Consider the following 15,304-nt stretch of genomic DNA (forward strand, 5'->3'; position numbering starts at 1 on the left):
TGGAACATACGCAACATTTGTGATGGAGTATCCTGTTTGCTAAACTCTAAACAATTCCCTATGTCCCTAACTTTGTTCATTCAGTACCTCACTCAGGCCCCATCCCCCACTCTATTTGCCTACTCCTTTGATGCTTTAAGGCAGCTGGCAGAGGGAAAATGTTGGTAACCCACGTACGTTGATGTCATCTTCAATGTAGTTGTGAAGAACCGCTCGAATTTCCACCTGCTCATTTCGGACCACAGAGTAGGGCAGTCGGAGATCGATGAAGAACGGCTTCCTAACTGTGATTTCAAAGGGATCGGCCACACAGATACCTGAGTAAAAAGAGGACAGGTATCAGATCATGTTGTCTTAGACAGAGACGTTTGCTAAACTACTTGTCATAAAGATCAACAAACCAAACTCTTATACTACTTCCAAGCTATGACGAATACATTAGACACAACCCATCGCTATACAGTGAATCCTCCCTATTTACAAACTGCTATAATAAGTACAAAATCAAAGCATGAACACAAGCATGGCTTCCACATATATTTGCTTTTTAAGTCTATGATGCAACCAATACAGGCAGCCCATAAAATCCTGAAGATCATGCATCATGGTGCTTGTCGGTGCCGGTCAGAGAACGTTTAGCTCTGGAAACCTCATTATAAGGGTAGATATGGAGTAAGGTACCACCGCCAAAGCATTATGAGATATCACACGTCATTGAGAATTTCAGTGACCAAACAGAGGATCCTAGCTGAAGGTGACTTTTTTAGGGACACAGAATTCCGAGGTGACTTGCAGTGTTTAACTTGAGTCAGTGTTTGCTGGTGGGGCCCACCAGCACTCATCTTACGGGCCAGCGGGGCCCACAACACTTATTTTTCCTTATCAGATATTCTCTGAGCGGAAAAGAGGGAAAAAGACACAAACAGGAATACAGGAGGAAGAAAAGATGGAAAAACCATCTACAAGGGAAAAGCAGGAACCTGCAAGAGTGAGATAAAGGAACAGAGAGAGTCTGGCAGTGGATTAAAGAGGCCTGAGGTGGACACAGGACAACACAGCCTTGCTATTCAGTGTGGGGACATTTCATAGCACCAGCTACTGCAGATGTTGAAGTGCAAAAAAAGTATGGTAACTGATGCTGTGCGCAAAGGGGTGGGCGAGTAAGCATGGGGGTGCAATCAAAGACGTGGCTAAAAATGCAAAGTATTCTGTACATTTTTTCTGTCTTTCACCTTCAGATCAAATATAAATGCAAGTTAAGATTAATCAGTGGGAAATGCAGTATCATACATTATGAAGCTTCTATTAGTTAAACAACTGCAGAAGTCTGTGTCTATACCCAGAGAGCCACTGAACCGACTCCTGGTTGGTGCAGTGGAGAATAGTTCTTGTGTATGTTTAGTGCTACAAGGTCCCAGAGTGCGACAGAAAACACTGTGAATATGTAAGTAATTATTTCAAACGTGCATTACACACAGTATAAGATAGGCTGCTACAAAATGTGGAAAAAGGTTTGAGATAAAAAAGTGCTTCCAAAATATAAATCTTAGTAATGCCCAGGCTGTAGATAGTGCATTTTCTTTGTAACTGTCTTTTAAGTTCAAAATAAGCTTTATTGAAAGTTTTGAAAAAGTAATATAAACAATTTAAATACACAAATGCATAAAATTGATACAAAAAAAATAAATGAAACAAATGAGAACAGTAACTGTCTTTTAAAAACGCACACTTTGCGGCTCAGCTGGTAACTCCCTTGCAAAGCCACTCAAAAAGAACACATCTGTGTGATCAGGAAGTTTCAAGTGATTCCTTCAATGAAAGCCAATACTGGCTCCAAGCACCCATTACATTCACAGATTTACCAGTTTTGCACATTTGCATTTCTTTTAGGCTGCAGGCACCATGGCAAGAATGCTTGTTTAGGTGTTTGCCCCCCTCCCTCGGTTTCACAGAACAAGAGACCCCCCCGCCTTACACTAGGACAACTGTTTTTAAAAGAAATTAGAAATGTATGGGCAAGTCGTGTCTCTCAGGTTCCGCCCACTTCTCCACTGTCTTTGGAGAAGTGCTTTTGGGCAATCACACTCATTATGTCACAAAGTAATCTTTTTTTGGGTATTTAATGTATTGATTTATTTGCTTAATGAAATGGAACACAAATATATTATTTGAATAACTTATACATTATTTTGTTGAATACATTAGAAGAACTAAACAAATGCATTTGCTTGACAGTTATTAAGTAATATTCAGATGTGTGAGAGGTTAACTACTGTTCTCCGATTGTTTCTTAACCGCATCGCAGCGGCGGCTTTTCCCGCTGTGTGCGGCAATTTACGAAAAGCTGCGTTACGTGACGAGCTCAGCTCGTCATCTGCACACGACTACCGTGGCTGATGACGAGCTGAGCTCGTCATCAGCAGCGAAGCAGTTAACTCAATAATAAGGCTCTTAGGGCCTCATTTATTAGGCACCTTTGCGCCGCTGGAACGTCACTTTTTGACCCTCCAGGGGTGCAATGTGCCGGAGCATACTTACAAGGCCACGTTAAGCCACTTGGCTTTTCATGGCCTTTTAAATATATGCCCCTTTTACCCAGAACACTGTGTGAAAGGGGCGTTCCAGGGGTGTCGCTGTGGGTGTTCCCATGCAACACCCATTTAATCTGAAGCATTTATAGATTTATGCGAAATCATAAACCTGGGAATGTGTCAGATTCTAACACCACTCCACAGTTGGCGTTAGGAAGGCGCAGAAAGGAGGACATTTTAATTTCTCCCAGTTTTTTTCCTTTTTTTATGAGTGCTGTCATATAAAGAGGAAATCGCCTGAAATTATTTATTTTGTGCATGGAGGTGTCCCTTCCTGCTCAAAATGAGCCCGGCAATGCAGGCACCCTTGTACGATGATGCAAGGGGGCCTGCGTTGGTACTAGGCAGCCCATTGTGCGCCAGCGCAGGGTAAAGGGGCAGAAATGCACCGTATTTTATAGATACGGTGCATTCCTGCCCTTTTCTTTTAACTCAGGGCGGAGCATCAAGATTCCTTGCGGCGCTGACCTGCGTCAAAACCTCATAAATGAGGCCCTTATCTAGATTATAGAGAGCTTATTTACAAGCCCCTTGCGCGCTGGTACATTACTTTTCCCTGTATTGAAGCGCGAATATCTCCAAAAGTTGGTAATAGGAGATAGCGATGTTAGTGACTGTTTTCAGTCGCTAACATCTTGGCACGCCCACTTTGCATGTCATTAGTGATAAATATCTCTGACATGCAAAGTGGGGCCCAAGATGGTCGCTATCTCCTACTAGATGTCGCTAACTGGTGTTAGCGACAGCTAGGTAATAGGGAGATAATTTTATCTCCGCTTTCTTGGCTTTTAAAGCCAAAAAAGCAGAGATAAACCCCCTTGATAATATGCCCCTCGGTTCTTTTTGAACCTGGGCTTTTTTTCCCAGAATACCTTGTGTAACAAAGTAAGTTACTAGGTACCAATCGGGCTTCCCTGTAGGAGCATCCACATATGGGTGTGTGTAGACAAGAAGTAATCGCCCGAACTCCCTGACAGAAGCAAGCATTCTTCTTAAGCCCACTGAAGGGACTGACTGACAAACTGAGTGACTGCACTCATTGGGGCCTAGGCCACACTATCATCACAGTTATCTCACCGAGGCAGGCTGCATGCTGCAAACACCAACACATGCACCAAGGCGGGTCCAACAAAGATAACATTTAATCTCAGTTTACTCACTCGTACCACTTGCTTTAAAGGGAGAAACATGTTCTATTCCTGATTGGTCATTCGTCATGCCATGGACTCACCCAGTTTTGTGACGTGTGAGCACACTGCTAGGCCTACCTTTTTCTTGAGTTGCTTCTTTTACTGCATACAATGTCAGAAAAATCACTTACTTTTATATGCAAGGAATTAAGTGGTACAGTCTCAAATGGTTCCCTCATCAGGAGTTTCCTGATGTGCAGTACCCTAAAAACTGTGATAAATGAACATAACAATCTATTTTTTTTCTTACCTTTCGCTTGGGAGAAGCCTATCGCCAGCACCTCCCACGTAGTGATAGAGTCCTGTAAATAAGGGTTCAACTCGATGGAAGAAAGTCTGGAAACAGATCAAGATATTGTCATAATTAATAAATGAATCATCTACTTAGGACACCGTGCTCCTAGTTTTTCAGATTGATTTCCAAGTGCCCACTCTTTAGCCCCACAACATCCTTAATGCTTTTTTTTATTATACTCTGATAAAAGGACACATCTTCTCTTTATTACTGCAACACCATTTGTGGAGACCAACTAGTTTTTGAGCTCAAGGTCAATACATGACCAGCAATTATAGAGCATCTGAAACCAACAGTTTGACACAGTTCCAAGCCACCCACTTCTAAAATCGAGTTCTATTGTAATTAAAGTTTGTCTGCATAAATAGAAAGACCCATCTTTCAAATGAGTACAAATTCTGAATAGGTATCCTTAATTTTTTTTCTGACCAACCAAAGTGATATACAGATATTACAAAATCAGATGAACTTTCAGGTCCACGAAAGATCCTGCAAAGAAAACTTGAAATAAGAATTGCGGTTTGTCGGGAGAAGGTGGTAGGCAGGAGGGCAATGTTTTTGGATATGCTTCCCATCACATCTAGGTAATAAACAATGAGCTGCATACTGTAACATGTGTTGCTATTTCCTTTGGCTAACTTTTAATGCCCAAATTCCAGCTCTCAAGCACATGCCATTTAAGGATACTTTCATTGGGCTCTTTTGATTAGAAATATGGAAGATTATAGTGAAACGTTTTTTCCAAAGTCCATGTGCTATTCTTTTCTATGATGGTCTATAAGTCTCAAGCAGTACTTAATTTTTAAAAATGCAAGTGTCAAGGTCCTCTTCTGGAGGCCACTTCTGATTACTCTCAACGCTATCAATTACAGTAATAACACAACTACTATCCATCACACTCCTGTAAATGTAAATAAATAGGAATTTATATAGCGCAAATCACTGAGCGGTTTCTAAACGCTTGCGTAGGGAACCCGTCCTGGTATTCCCCTGTGAGATAACCCCGGCAGGGTATCCGCAAGGTGAAAGCCAGGCATCCCGCCGCGAGGGGCCGCTGTGGAGATTAAGCAAGCTATTGCCCAGAGTCACAGAGTGTGAACCCGTGAATCGAGTAAGCACCGGAGCGAGAATTGCCGAGTGCATGGACATTTTAGAACTCAAGACCCCGCCGAGCCGGGAATTGAAGCCTGGTCCCAGGCTGACCTCTGCTTCCAGGTCTGCCTCCTCTAACCAGTGAGCCACTACTACTTTGACAAGTATGAATATTACAGGCCCCCCAAAGCTATAAGAAGGGGATTAGGTGGCAGGTATTAGTTGTTTTTAATGTATACTGAATAATAAACAATTGCTGTTATACTCGTCCCTAAATGAGACAAACAGTGCCACCATGTGGCAGACTGTCATAAGTGCCAGTGTGGAGCACCAGAAAACACAGGCACAAATTAAGCACTGGTCTCAAGGCATTAATTTCACACTCCAACAGTTAGTAGAAAGTGGTGACATATTATCAGAGTCCGCACTTAGAGCAGTCGCAAGAAACTGGGGGTCAGGTTTCTCAAAGGCTTGCATTGCCCTTGTGTCACGCAAGGCAACGCAACTCCTAAGTTAGAATTACTATGATTTATTGTGCCACGCAGAGCTACCTTTCATGGCTCTCTGTGGCATAGTAAATCTAGAGTAGCACAACTTGCTCCCTTGCGTTACTCTGTGTGGGGAAGGTGTTCCATGAATGGAGCGTAGTGTTCCCATGTATCCATCCATGGTTTTTGGCGCATTCCCAGAATTACTAAGACTAGTTAACCTGGGAATGCGTCAAAATGCTATGCCAGTCTAGGTGAGGTGCAATGAGGACAAATATGTTTATATTTCCTCATTATTTCCACTTTCCATGGAAAGGTAATTGCCTCTGGGGATTGTGTTTGTGCAGGAAAGTATCCTTTGCTGCACAAAAACAATCATGTATGTAACACAGGCACCTTTGCAACGTGGCGTAAGGCTGCCTGCATTGGCAATTAGCAGCCACAACTGCACCAGCGCAGTGCCTGAGCACAAATACGCGGTATCTTAGTTGATATGGCACAGTACTGCTCTCTCCATGTGACACAGTGCAGCAAGTTGTATTGCTGTCTTGCTCTTCATCAAATATTAGTAAATATATGTACTGGTGTTTAATTAAACCTTGATATGCATAGGTTTTAGGTGGTAAGGAAAAATCCCTCAATTTCTAGATGACAAACCTAACAAGTAGAATACACTCACTAAATAACTCTAGCATACTACTGCTTTGGAGGAAATTTTGTATGTGAATTCTCCATCAAATTCAAACATCCAAACTGGAAGATTTTCAAATAAATGCAAGCAGTTACGGTAACTCTTCTGTATGTACCAATAAAGAATTTTCAAGAATTCAATGCCTGATTCAAGGTTAGGCTAAATTAAGTTGCCTAAGCTCTAACTGTGAAGTCTGATACAAATGACCATTTTTTTCTGTGCCTTTTTATTAGAAAGTCAAAGTGTATTACCCATCTTGATTGGTCTCTGCAGGCAAATCATAAATTTGCCAAAGCCAGCTCTCTGCAAATTGACTTCTGGATACAACTTCTTCATCTGTGAGATATTCATCTTCGTCTACAGATTCTGGAGGTGCTGGGCGAACACTTGCCTGGCTGTATTCTGGGTAAAGGAGAAAGACAAAGAGAACATATGTATCACACCTCAAGCAACAGATATCTGAGATCATAGATGGTAAATGGCCATTCTTTGCAACAAAATATCTGCAAAAAACATATGTTTTAGTTTTCGAGGTAAGAATATACAATACCTCATTAGGGGGGTCATTAGAATGACGGGCAGACTTAGTCCGCCCGCCATCCTATCGGATTATGGGACCGTCTGCCATAAGGGCGGGAGTGCCGTTGGGGGGTATTAGGATGCACCCGCCACAGTGGCGGGCGCATACTGCATTTTTAACATTATGGCGGGCGGTGCTCTCAGCAACGCCCACCACAATGCTAAAAATGCATGTGATGCATTTGCATACACAAAGCAGCAGGCACCGCGCGGTGCCTGCCGCATTGTGTATGCAAATGCAGGGAAGTACCACAGGTACCCCCCATCTGCACCCCCCACCTCGCCTTCCCCATGGGGGCCCGCAGGGGCCCCCAAAGTGAAGACCGCCTGCCTTTCCGTGGCAGCATTGCCGCCACAGAAAGGCATTCCCCAAAGCCCATACTAATATGGCTGGCGGTGTCTGATAGACACCGCCACCATATTAAACCTTTTCTGCCCCGGTTGCAAGGCGACCAGGGCGGTAAAGATGCGGACGGTCTTTCTGTCCGCCGCGTTCCCCCCGGCCATAGTAATATGGCGGGTAGGGAAATGGGTGGAGGGCGGGTGGCGGGCGGACAAGTATGTCGGGCGATCCGCCTGACATCCTAATTGGCCCATTAGTTATTTGCAGTGGCACCACAAATCTGCTGTTGTGGTAGAAGGGTGGAGGGACCTTTGTCACATGTTATATATATATATATATATATATATATATATATATATATATATATATATATATATATATATGTATATATGTATATATATATATATATATATTACCACACTGACGAAGGCAGCACGCCGAAACGCGTTTGTGGAGGGTGCCTGCAAGGAATAATAAATCTGCACTTTCAAAGAGTAACCCCCGAGTGCTGTCATCTTTCTCAGTACCAGAGGAGGAATTGGAGCGTGATGATATATATATATATATATATATATATATATATATATATATATATATATATATATATATATATATATATATATATATATATATATATATATATAGGGAATCCAATATATATGTTATAGTTATCTGGACATTTCACTCGTACAAAACCATTGAAATTCCTCCGAATTGATGTCATTTGAGATGTCATCAGTGATGTAACTGACCATGTCATGAATGATGTGGCATCATTAGCAGTGGATTGGGGGCACACGAGATATAGTTAGTACAACTAACTATATCAGAGGAATTTCAATGGTTTTGTACGAGTGAAATGTCCAGCTAACTATAACACCCCTAAAACCTACAGTTTTTTCAATGAATTTCTAAGGTTTTTTAAATGCTAATTCCTAACTATATCAGGCCTGAATCCTATGTTTTTTTAGTGCATTTCAAAGATTTTTTAATTGCTAATTCTTAACTATATCAGGCCTGAAACCTTTGTTTTGTTTTAGTGAATTTCGAAGGTTTTGTAAATGACAATTTTTAAATGTAATAATTGTTATATTTTTTTTATACTGATTTACTACATTTTTGTAACTATTTATTTTTAGATATTTTATTTTTTAAATTACATTGTAATTACATTATACATTACATTACAAAATATACTTTCTCAGAATGAATTACTTTAGTTTAAATTCTTTGCAAATAGGCTAGACTTTTAAGTACAGTAGTTACAGTTGTTGCAATAGGCAACACAATTTCAGACACAATGCAACATTGACCTCAATGTGTTTTTCTAGCTAAATGCATTTAGTTACTTTATGGATTACTTTTCTAACCACAGGATTGGATCCTAGATTCAGTCCTTGGACATCTCCTGTAAACGGTTGAGTAAAAGTGTTCTAGTTACAGTAGTGATTTTTAAGGAATATTATTGTATTTCAAAAGTTGACATTTAAAAATGTTTTCACATAGAATCACAAATGTTTCCTATGGGAGGAAATTCACTTAGCAGGTAAGTAGTGTTATCATTACTTTTTCTTACTCAGTGGTGGATCCTGGTTCCAGCACTGGTGTATCTCCTGTAAACAGTTGAAAGAATGTGTTTAAGTCATACAGGCGATTTATTAGGAATATTTTTAGTTTGTGAAAATAGACACAAACTTTTCTCGTGAAAACCAGACAATGGATTCCTATGGAAGGAAATTCAAGTTACCCGTAAGTATGGTTAGAATTACTTTTCAGGATCAGTACTGGGCTCAAAGATGCAGCACAGAGGTCTCTCCTGATAACAGGTGAGTAAATCGGAATTCGTAGTTCGGCTGCTTTTAGAGGAATATTTTAAAGTTCCAAAACTCCACACTTGGAAGAATTTCCAAGTGAAACCAGTCAGTGTTAGCCTATGGAAGGAAATTCAAGTTACTGTAAGTATGGCTAGAATTACTTTTCAGGATCAGTAGTGGTCTGAAAGATGCAGCACTGAGGAATCTCCTGATAATAGGTGAGAAAATCCAAATTTGTAGTTCGGCTGATTATAGAAGAATTTTTTTAAGTTCCAAAACTTCACACTTAGAAGAATTTTCAAGTGAAACCAGCCAATGTTAGCCTAAGGAAGGAAATTCAAGTTACTGTAACTACGATTAGAATTACTTTTCAGGGTCAGTAGTGGGCTGAAAGATGCAGTACTGAGGTCTCTCCTGATAACAGGTGAGTAAATCGGAATTCGTAGTTCGGCTGATTTTAGAAGAATTTTTTAAAGTTCCAAAACTCCACACTTAGAAGAATTTCGAAGTGAAACCAGTCAATGTTAGCCTACGGAAGGAAATTCAAGTTACTGTAACTACGATTAGAATTACTTTTTAGGGTCAGTAGTGGGCTGAAAGATGCAGCACTGAGGTCTCTCCTGATAACAGGTGAGTAAATCGGAATTAGTAGTTCGGCAGATTTTTGAGGAATTATTTAAATTTCCAAAACTCCACAATTAAAAAAAAATTCCAAGTGAAATCTGTCAATGTTAGCCTATGAAAGGAAATTAAAGTTACTGTAACTACGAGTAGAATTACTTTTCAGGATCAGTAGTGGGCTGAAAGATGCAGCACTGAGGTCTCTCCTGATAACAGGTGAGTAAATCGGAATTCGTAGTTCGGCTGATTTTAGAGGAATATTTGTAGGTTTCAAAAATAGACACTTAGAAACTTTTCTGGTGAAAACCACACAATAGATTCCTATTGAAGGAAATACAAGTTACTGGTAAGTCCGCTTAGATTTACTTTTCAGGGTCCGTACTGGGCTCAAAGATGCAGCACTGACGTCTCTCATGGTAACAGGTGAGTAAATTGGAATTCGCAGTTCCGCTGATTTTAGAGGAATATTGTGCTCAATAGTTAAGGAAGGGGGCGGGGCCTTAGGTGACATGTGCGCAAAACCGCCCTGTGGCACGTTTTAGATTGGGGAATTAATTCCTCTTCAATCCTGAGGTCCCCTGTGAGCCAACTAGCCCACCAGGTACCTCCAGTATGCACCAGGGAGCAGTGTTGCAGAGAGGTGTTCAGAGGGCACGCCCCCTTTTTACAACACTCTGCAATGCAGCTCCGTGGCGCTTAATGGAGGTACCTGTTGGACTAGTTGGCCCCTAGGGGACCTCTGGATTGAAGAGGAATTAATTCCCCAACTTAAAACGAGCCACATGGCATGTTTGCACACATATCACCTCAAGCCCCGCGCCCTACCTTCACCACAGTGCAAACGCCCCCGTAGCGCGTTCTAAGTTGGGGGATTAAGTCCCCTTGCATACTAGGGGTCCTTGGAGGCCAACTAGCCCACCAGGAACCTCCAGTATGCACCTGGTGAGCTGGTTGACCCCCAGGTACCCCCAGTATTCAAGGAAAAATACTTCCCCCTCTGCAAACGCGCCATGGGAGCGTTTGCAGAGTGGTGCCGGGAGGGGGCAGGGCTTGAGGTGACGGATTGCAACACTCTGCAAACGCGCCCCCTGGTGCGTTTGCAGAGGGGGAACTAATTCCCCTTGAATACTGTGGGTCCCTGGAGGCGAACTAGCCCACCAGGAACATCCAGTATGCGCCAGGGGGCTGCCTTGCAGAGAGGTGTAAAAAGGGGTGTGGCCTCTTTACACGTCTCTGCAAGGCAGCCCTCTGGCGCGTTTGCAGAGGGGGAACTAATTCCTTTAGAATACTGGGGGTCCCTGGGGGCCAACTAGCCCACCAGGAACCTCCAGTATGTGCAAGGGGGCTGCGTTGCAGAGAGGTGTGAAAAGGGGCGTGTCCTCTTTACACGTCTCTGCAAGGCAGCCCCCTGGTGCATACTGGAGGTTGTTGGTGGGCTACTTGGCCCCCAGGGACCCCAAGTGTTCAAGAGAAATTAGTTCCCCCTCTGCAAATGCACCAGGGGGCCCGTTTGCAGAGTGGTGCCTTAATTTTTTGGGGGGGATCGGCAGTGTACGCGTACCATACTGAGCAGGCCGAGGGGGTCAGGGTGTTTCTACCCTGCCCCCTTTTCTTCATTTTCACCTTAGTTTGCCTGTTTTCTTGTGACTCGGTTCTGCCAAGGCACAAGATGGCTGCCAACACTTCCTGGTTCGGAGTGTTGGCAGACAGTTGACAGCCAATCAGCATGCAGCTTGTGCTCGTAATTGTACGCGTACGGTACTTCGTCTCTAGATAGCACTATGATTTTACTTTTGATTTTTTCAGGAACTTCTGAACGGATTTACACCATTTAACAAAAAGCACAATCTGCAAACCGAACTCTACCTTTTTGCCAAATTTGGTGTAATTCCGTTCAGCCGTTCGGGCTGTAGCCCTGACTAAAGGTCCCTATGATAAACTGCATGAGGAAAACACGTTTTGGGACCCCCCTTTTTTCTCGGCCCCCACTTGACGAATCACCCCCAGACTTTCAGGGAAGGAGCGGAGCAGGCCATTTTCTTGGAGAATTTAGTTAAGATTCGTCCACCGGCGCCAAAGTTATTCCAAATAGAATGTTGTGGATTTCCTATGGAAACTAGATCCTAACTATATCTACCTACTGGCGATCGCCAGTAGGTAATATATATATATACGTATTATTTTTGTCTGCTTTACTGGTAACATTGCTACTTTGGTAATTGCATTGGGCACTTTATATCAGTAGGTTTTATTTTACCTGCATTTATGTTGATGAAGAGCTTCAGGCAACGTGAGCATCTTGCATTTCAGCTGTAATGGGATTCACACGGAATAGTATGTTTTCCATGTTTACCAATTGGGTCAGTGGGATGGGCTATTTACTATGCATTGCCAAACTAGATTGACAAAGGCCTCTTGTAGGCTGAAGCGCGTCTCTCCTTGTGCTCGTGATTGAGGGCGTCCTGCACTAAGAAATAAATGCCGAATCCAATGCCACTTCGTGTCCGTGCCTGCTTTTCCATGGAATTTCTGTGGGAGTTGGGTATTTTGGTTCATGTTAATTCAGCATGAATGGTCGTCGGGCTTTCACGGAACACCAGTCGTTTTGTGGCTCTCCTATCAGACCGTGTTTGTTGAGGAGTACTGGAGTGCTACCAGGGGAGCCCCCAGCTGTGCGTCCAGGATGAGGAACGAGGATGACGGCCAAGAAGATGCGGGTCTCTCTGCGGGGCGTTTTTTTGCGACTGCCAGCATGGATCTGTATCCCACCGACAAGAAATGCCTTGCCTGGATTACTGGTGCATACTGGTGACTGGGCACCGCAGATGCTACATTGCTGATGCGGTGAGGTGGTGATGGCGTTATCTATTTTGCGAATGGGTCCCCCTCCATCACGAGGTTGTGCCATTTAAATAATCGATGCTTGCCGTTTTGCCACAAGATATTGGCTGTCCTTGCCTGGATATGAACCGCCTCTGACACTAACTGTGCAAGAACTTCAGGAGGTTCACTTTGCCATTACTTAACAGACTATTATACTGCATTGTGGGATTTGCAGTCTTTTGGGACAGCAAGCATGTGCCCGTTTTTACGGTGAGGCTGCATTTCTTCACTGATATAAGAATGTGTACTCTTGCATGAAGAATTTGTACCGGTCCCAGGGCTCCACGCAGCAACATTTGCTGAGAAGTGCTGATATTAATGTGGCAGAATATGTGCTCAAATGAACTTTGAGGTGAGATAACACTAACGAGGCAAGGGTGTTACCTCCAGCGCTGTGTCTGTTTTTTCGATCACGGGGCTCCGCGCAGCAGCTGCTGTTGATAAAGATAAGGCACAGATTATTTCACCTTCCTGGACAATGTTGGATACTGTGTTGTGGCGGGACCAATAACAGCGTCATTAAGCTAAGGGGACATGGGACACTCCTGAAAGTATATGCGGCAGCAGTTTTACTTTTATTATTAGTTTGTGATAACTTTTTAGAATATACAGGCAACACTGGATGCGAGTTTGGCAGAACTGTTTTAAATGCCCGCATGCTTCCCACTGAGCTGTGTTTCAATTGCTATACATGCTTCACCGTATTATTTTTGTCTGCTTTACTGGTAACATTGCTACTTTGGTAATTGCATTGGGCACTTTATATCAGTAGGTTTTATTTTACCTGCATTTATGTTGATCATGAGCTTCAGGCAACGTGAGCATCTTGCATTTCAGCTGTAATTGGAATTCACACGGAATAGTATGTTTTCCATGTTTACCAATTGGGTCAGTGGGATGGGCTATTTAACCTATGAGCTATGCATTGCCAAACTAGATTGACAAAGGCCTCTTGTAGGCTGAAACGCGTCGCTCCTTGTGCTCGTGATTGAGGGCGTCCTGCACTAAGAAATAAATGCAGAATCCAATGCCACTTCGTGTCCGTGCCTGCTTTTCCATGGAATTTCTGTGGGAGTTGGGTATTTTGGTTCATATATATATATATAACGGTGATGGATCAAGCCCTGATCCACTGGGGCGGAATTGACATGTGTTATGCTTCATGCTTTATGTATCTAATCACTGGTACATTTGCCCACTGGGGCTCAATCTTGAAAAACGTTCAGTTACTCTTTTCGTTTTTAAAAAGGGTTTCACCTTTGATTAATTTGTAACAAAACGATTTATATGTTACACCAATTATGGTCTTAAACACAGTGATTCTGTATAAATATATAATTGTATATGTTATCTGTGTCCAATTACCCATTCAAATATGGCCGCCACAACTCTGGCTGTACTAACACTGATGTGTGGACGAGTAGTCCTACGTTTATGTTTATATAATTTTTTTACTTTAAAAATGAAATTGTTTGTAAACACCGTTACCCGTGACCAAGGTGCGGCTGCACCGAAACGCGTCGGGTGTTGTTTGGCATTCTGTGTGTGAATAAATAACACGCTACCAAGGACCTGGGCTCGAGTCAACTTTGTGACCAAAAAGTTGTTTCTTTGCATATATATATATATACATACAAAATCCTGTCACCTCAGCCTTCGATGCTGCGTTTTTCACAGGTACGGATCACTCGGACACAAGGGTTCGTGAATATTTAATCGCTTATTTTCTCCTCTCCACGAGCATGATGCGTTTCGGCTGTCTTACAACAGCCTTGATCATATATGTATATGGAACCCAATACATTTTTAATATATAAGAATTTTACATATTTAGGCATTATTTTACAGTGTATGATTATGTATAATGATGTATTTATTAATTTATTTATTTACTAGGCTGTATAGATCTATATTTATATATATTTATTGGAGACAATCATGCGTACAATTGCCCACCATGCACACACAATTGTCGATTATTTACCCATAATTAGCTTTGGTTAGCACATATTGTAGGATGTACCGCAGAACCAAAAGATAGCACCATGTATAGGCTTGACAAAAATCATGGAGTTTACTTAATTAACTAATAACTTGAAATGTCACAAAAAGTTACAAAATTAGATAAATATTTGCACTGAGCACTCAATCACTTTAGCACTATTTGCACAACAAATGTTTTTATGTTACAAGACAGATGGACATATTGAGGAACTGCATATGAACACCAACAAGTTTATAATTCGAATGAGCGAAAATGTTGGCATGTTTTATGGCTTGACAAGAACATATCTGCTATTGTTTTGAACAAGCAGGATGTATTGGTGTAATCTGGATATATTCATCAAAATTTTATGTTTGAATCATTTGATTTTACAAATAATCTGGACAACACCAGTATCTCTAAACTTAATACAAGGATTTTCTGTTAAAGTTGTCTTCTATGTCTATTGCTGTCTTGCTCACGTGGTATGCCACATTTAGCACTCATCACTTTGAAAATTGAATCGTTACCATGGTGCCCTGTCATGTGATCAACGATTCAGAAAAGGGGGCGGTGATGAACAGAGTGTCTGAATTAAGCAGACCACTCTTACCCAGTTCAAAGATCAGGGCTTGATCCATCACCGTTATTTAGCTCACTGCACCACCCCAGCTCAGAACCTGGCTATATGCAAATTAGTCTGTCCCTGGCCCAGTGCATCATGGGAACAGGG

At 42.2% G+C, this 15,304-nt stretch overlaps 1 protein-coding gene across 1 annotated transcript in view; it reads right to left on the bottom strand.

Moving 5' to 3' along the window:
* The window catches only part of LOC147666670 (complement C3-like), a 285,541-nt gene that overhangs the window by 249,429 nt on the left and 20,808 nt on the right, over positions 1 to 15,304 (bottom strand). The window contains exons 2-4 of the mRNA XM_086948981.1: positions 6,599 to 6,749; positions 4,032 to 4,117; positions 178 to 317 (exon numbers count right to left, since the gene is read on the bottom strand). Coding sequence (XP_086805107.1) covers positions 178 to 317; positions 4,032 to 4,117; positions 6,599 to 6,749 — 377 coding nt within the window. The remainder of the gene's footprint in view (positions 1 to 177; positions 318 to 4,031; positions 4,118 to 6,598; positions 6,750 to 15,304) is intronic.

Source organism: Lissotriton vulgaris, unplaced genomic scaffold, assembly GCF_964263255.1.
Source record: "Lissotriton vulgaris unplaced genomic scaffold, aLisVul1.2 SCAFFOLD_822, whole genome shotgun sequence".
Taxonomy (NCBI): domain Eukaryota; kingdom Metazoa; phylum Chordata; class Amphibia; order Caudata; family Salamandridae; genus Lissotriton; species Lissotriton vulgaris.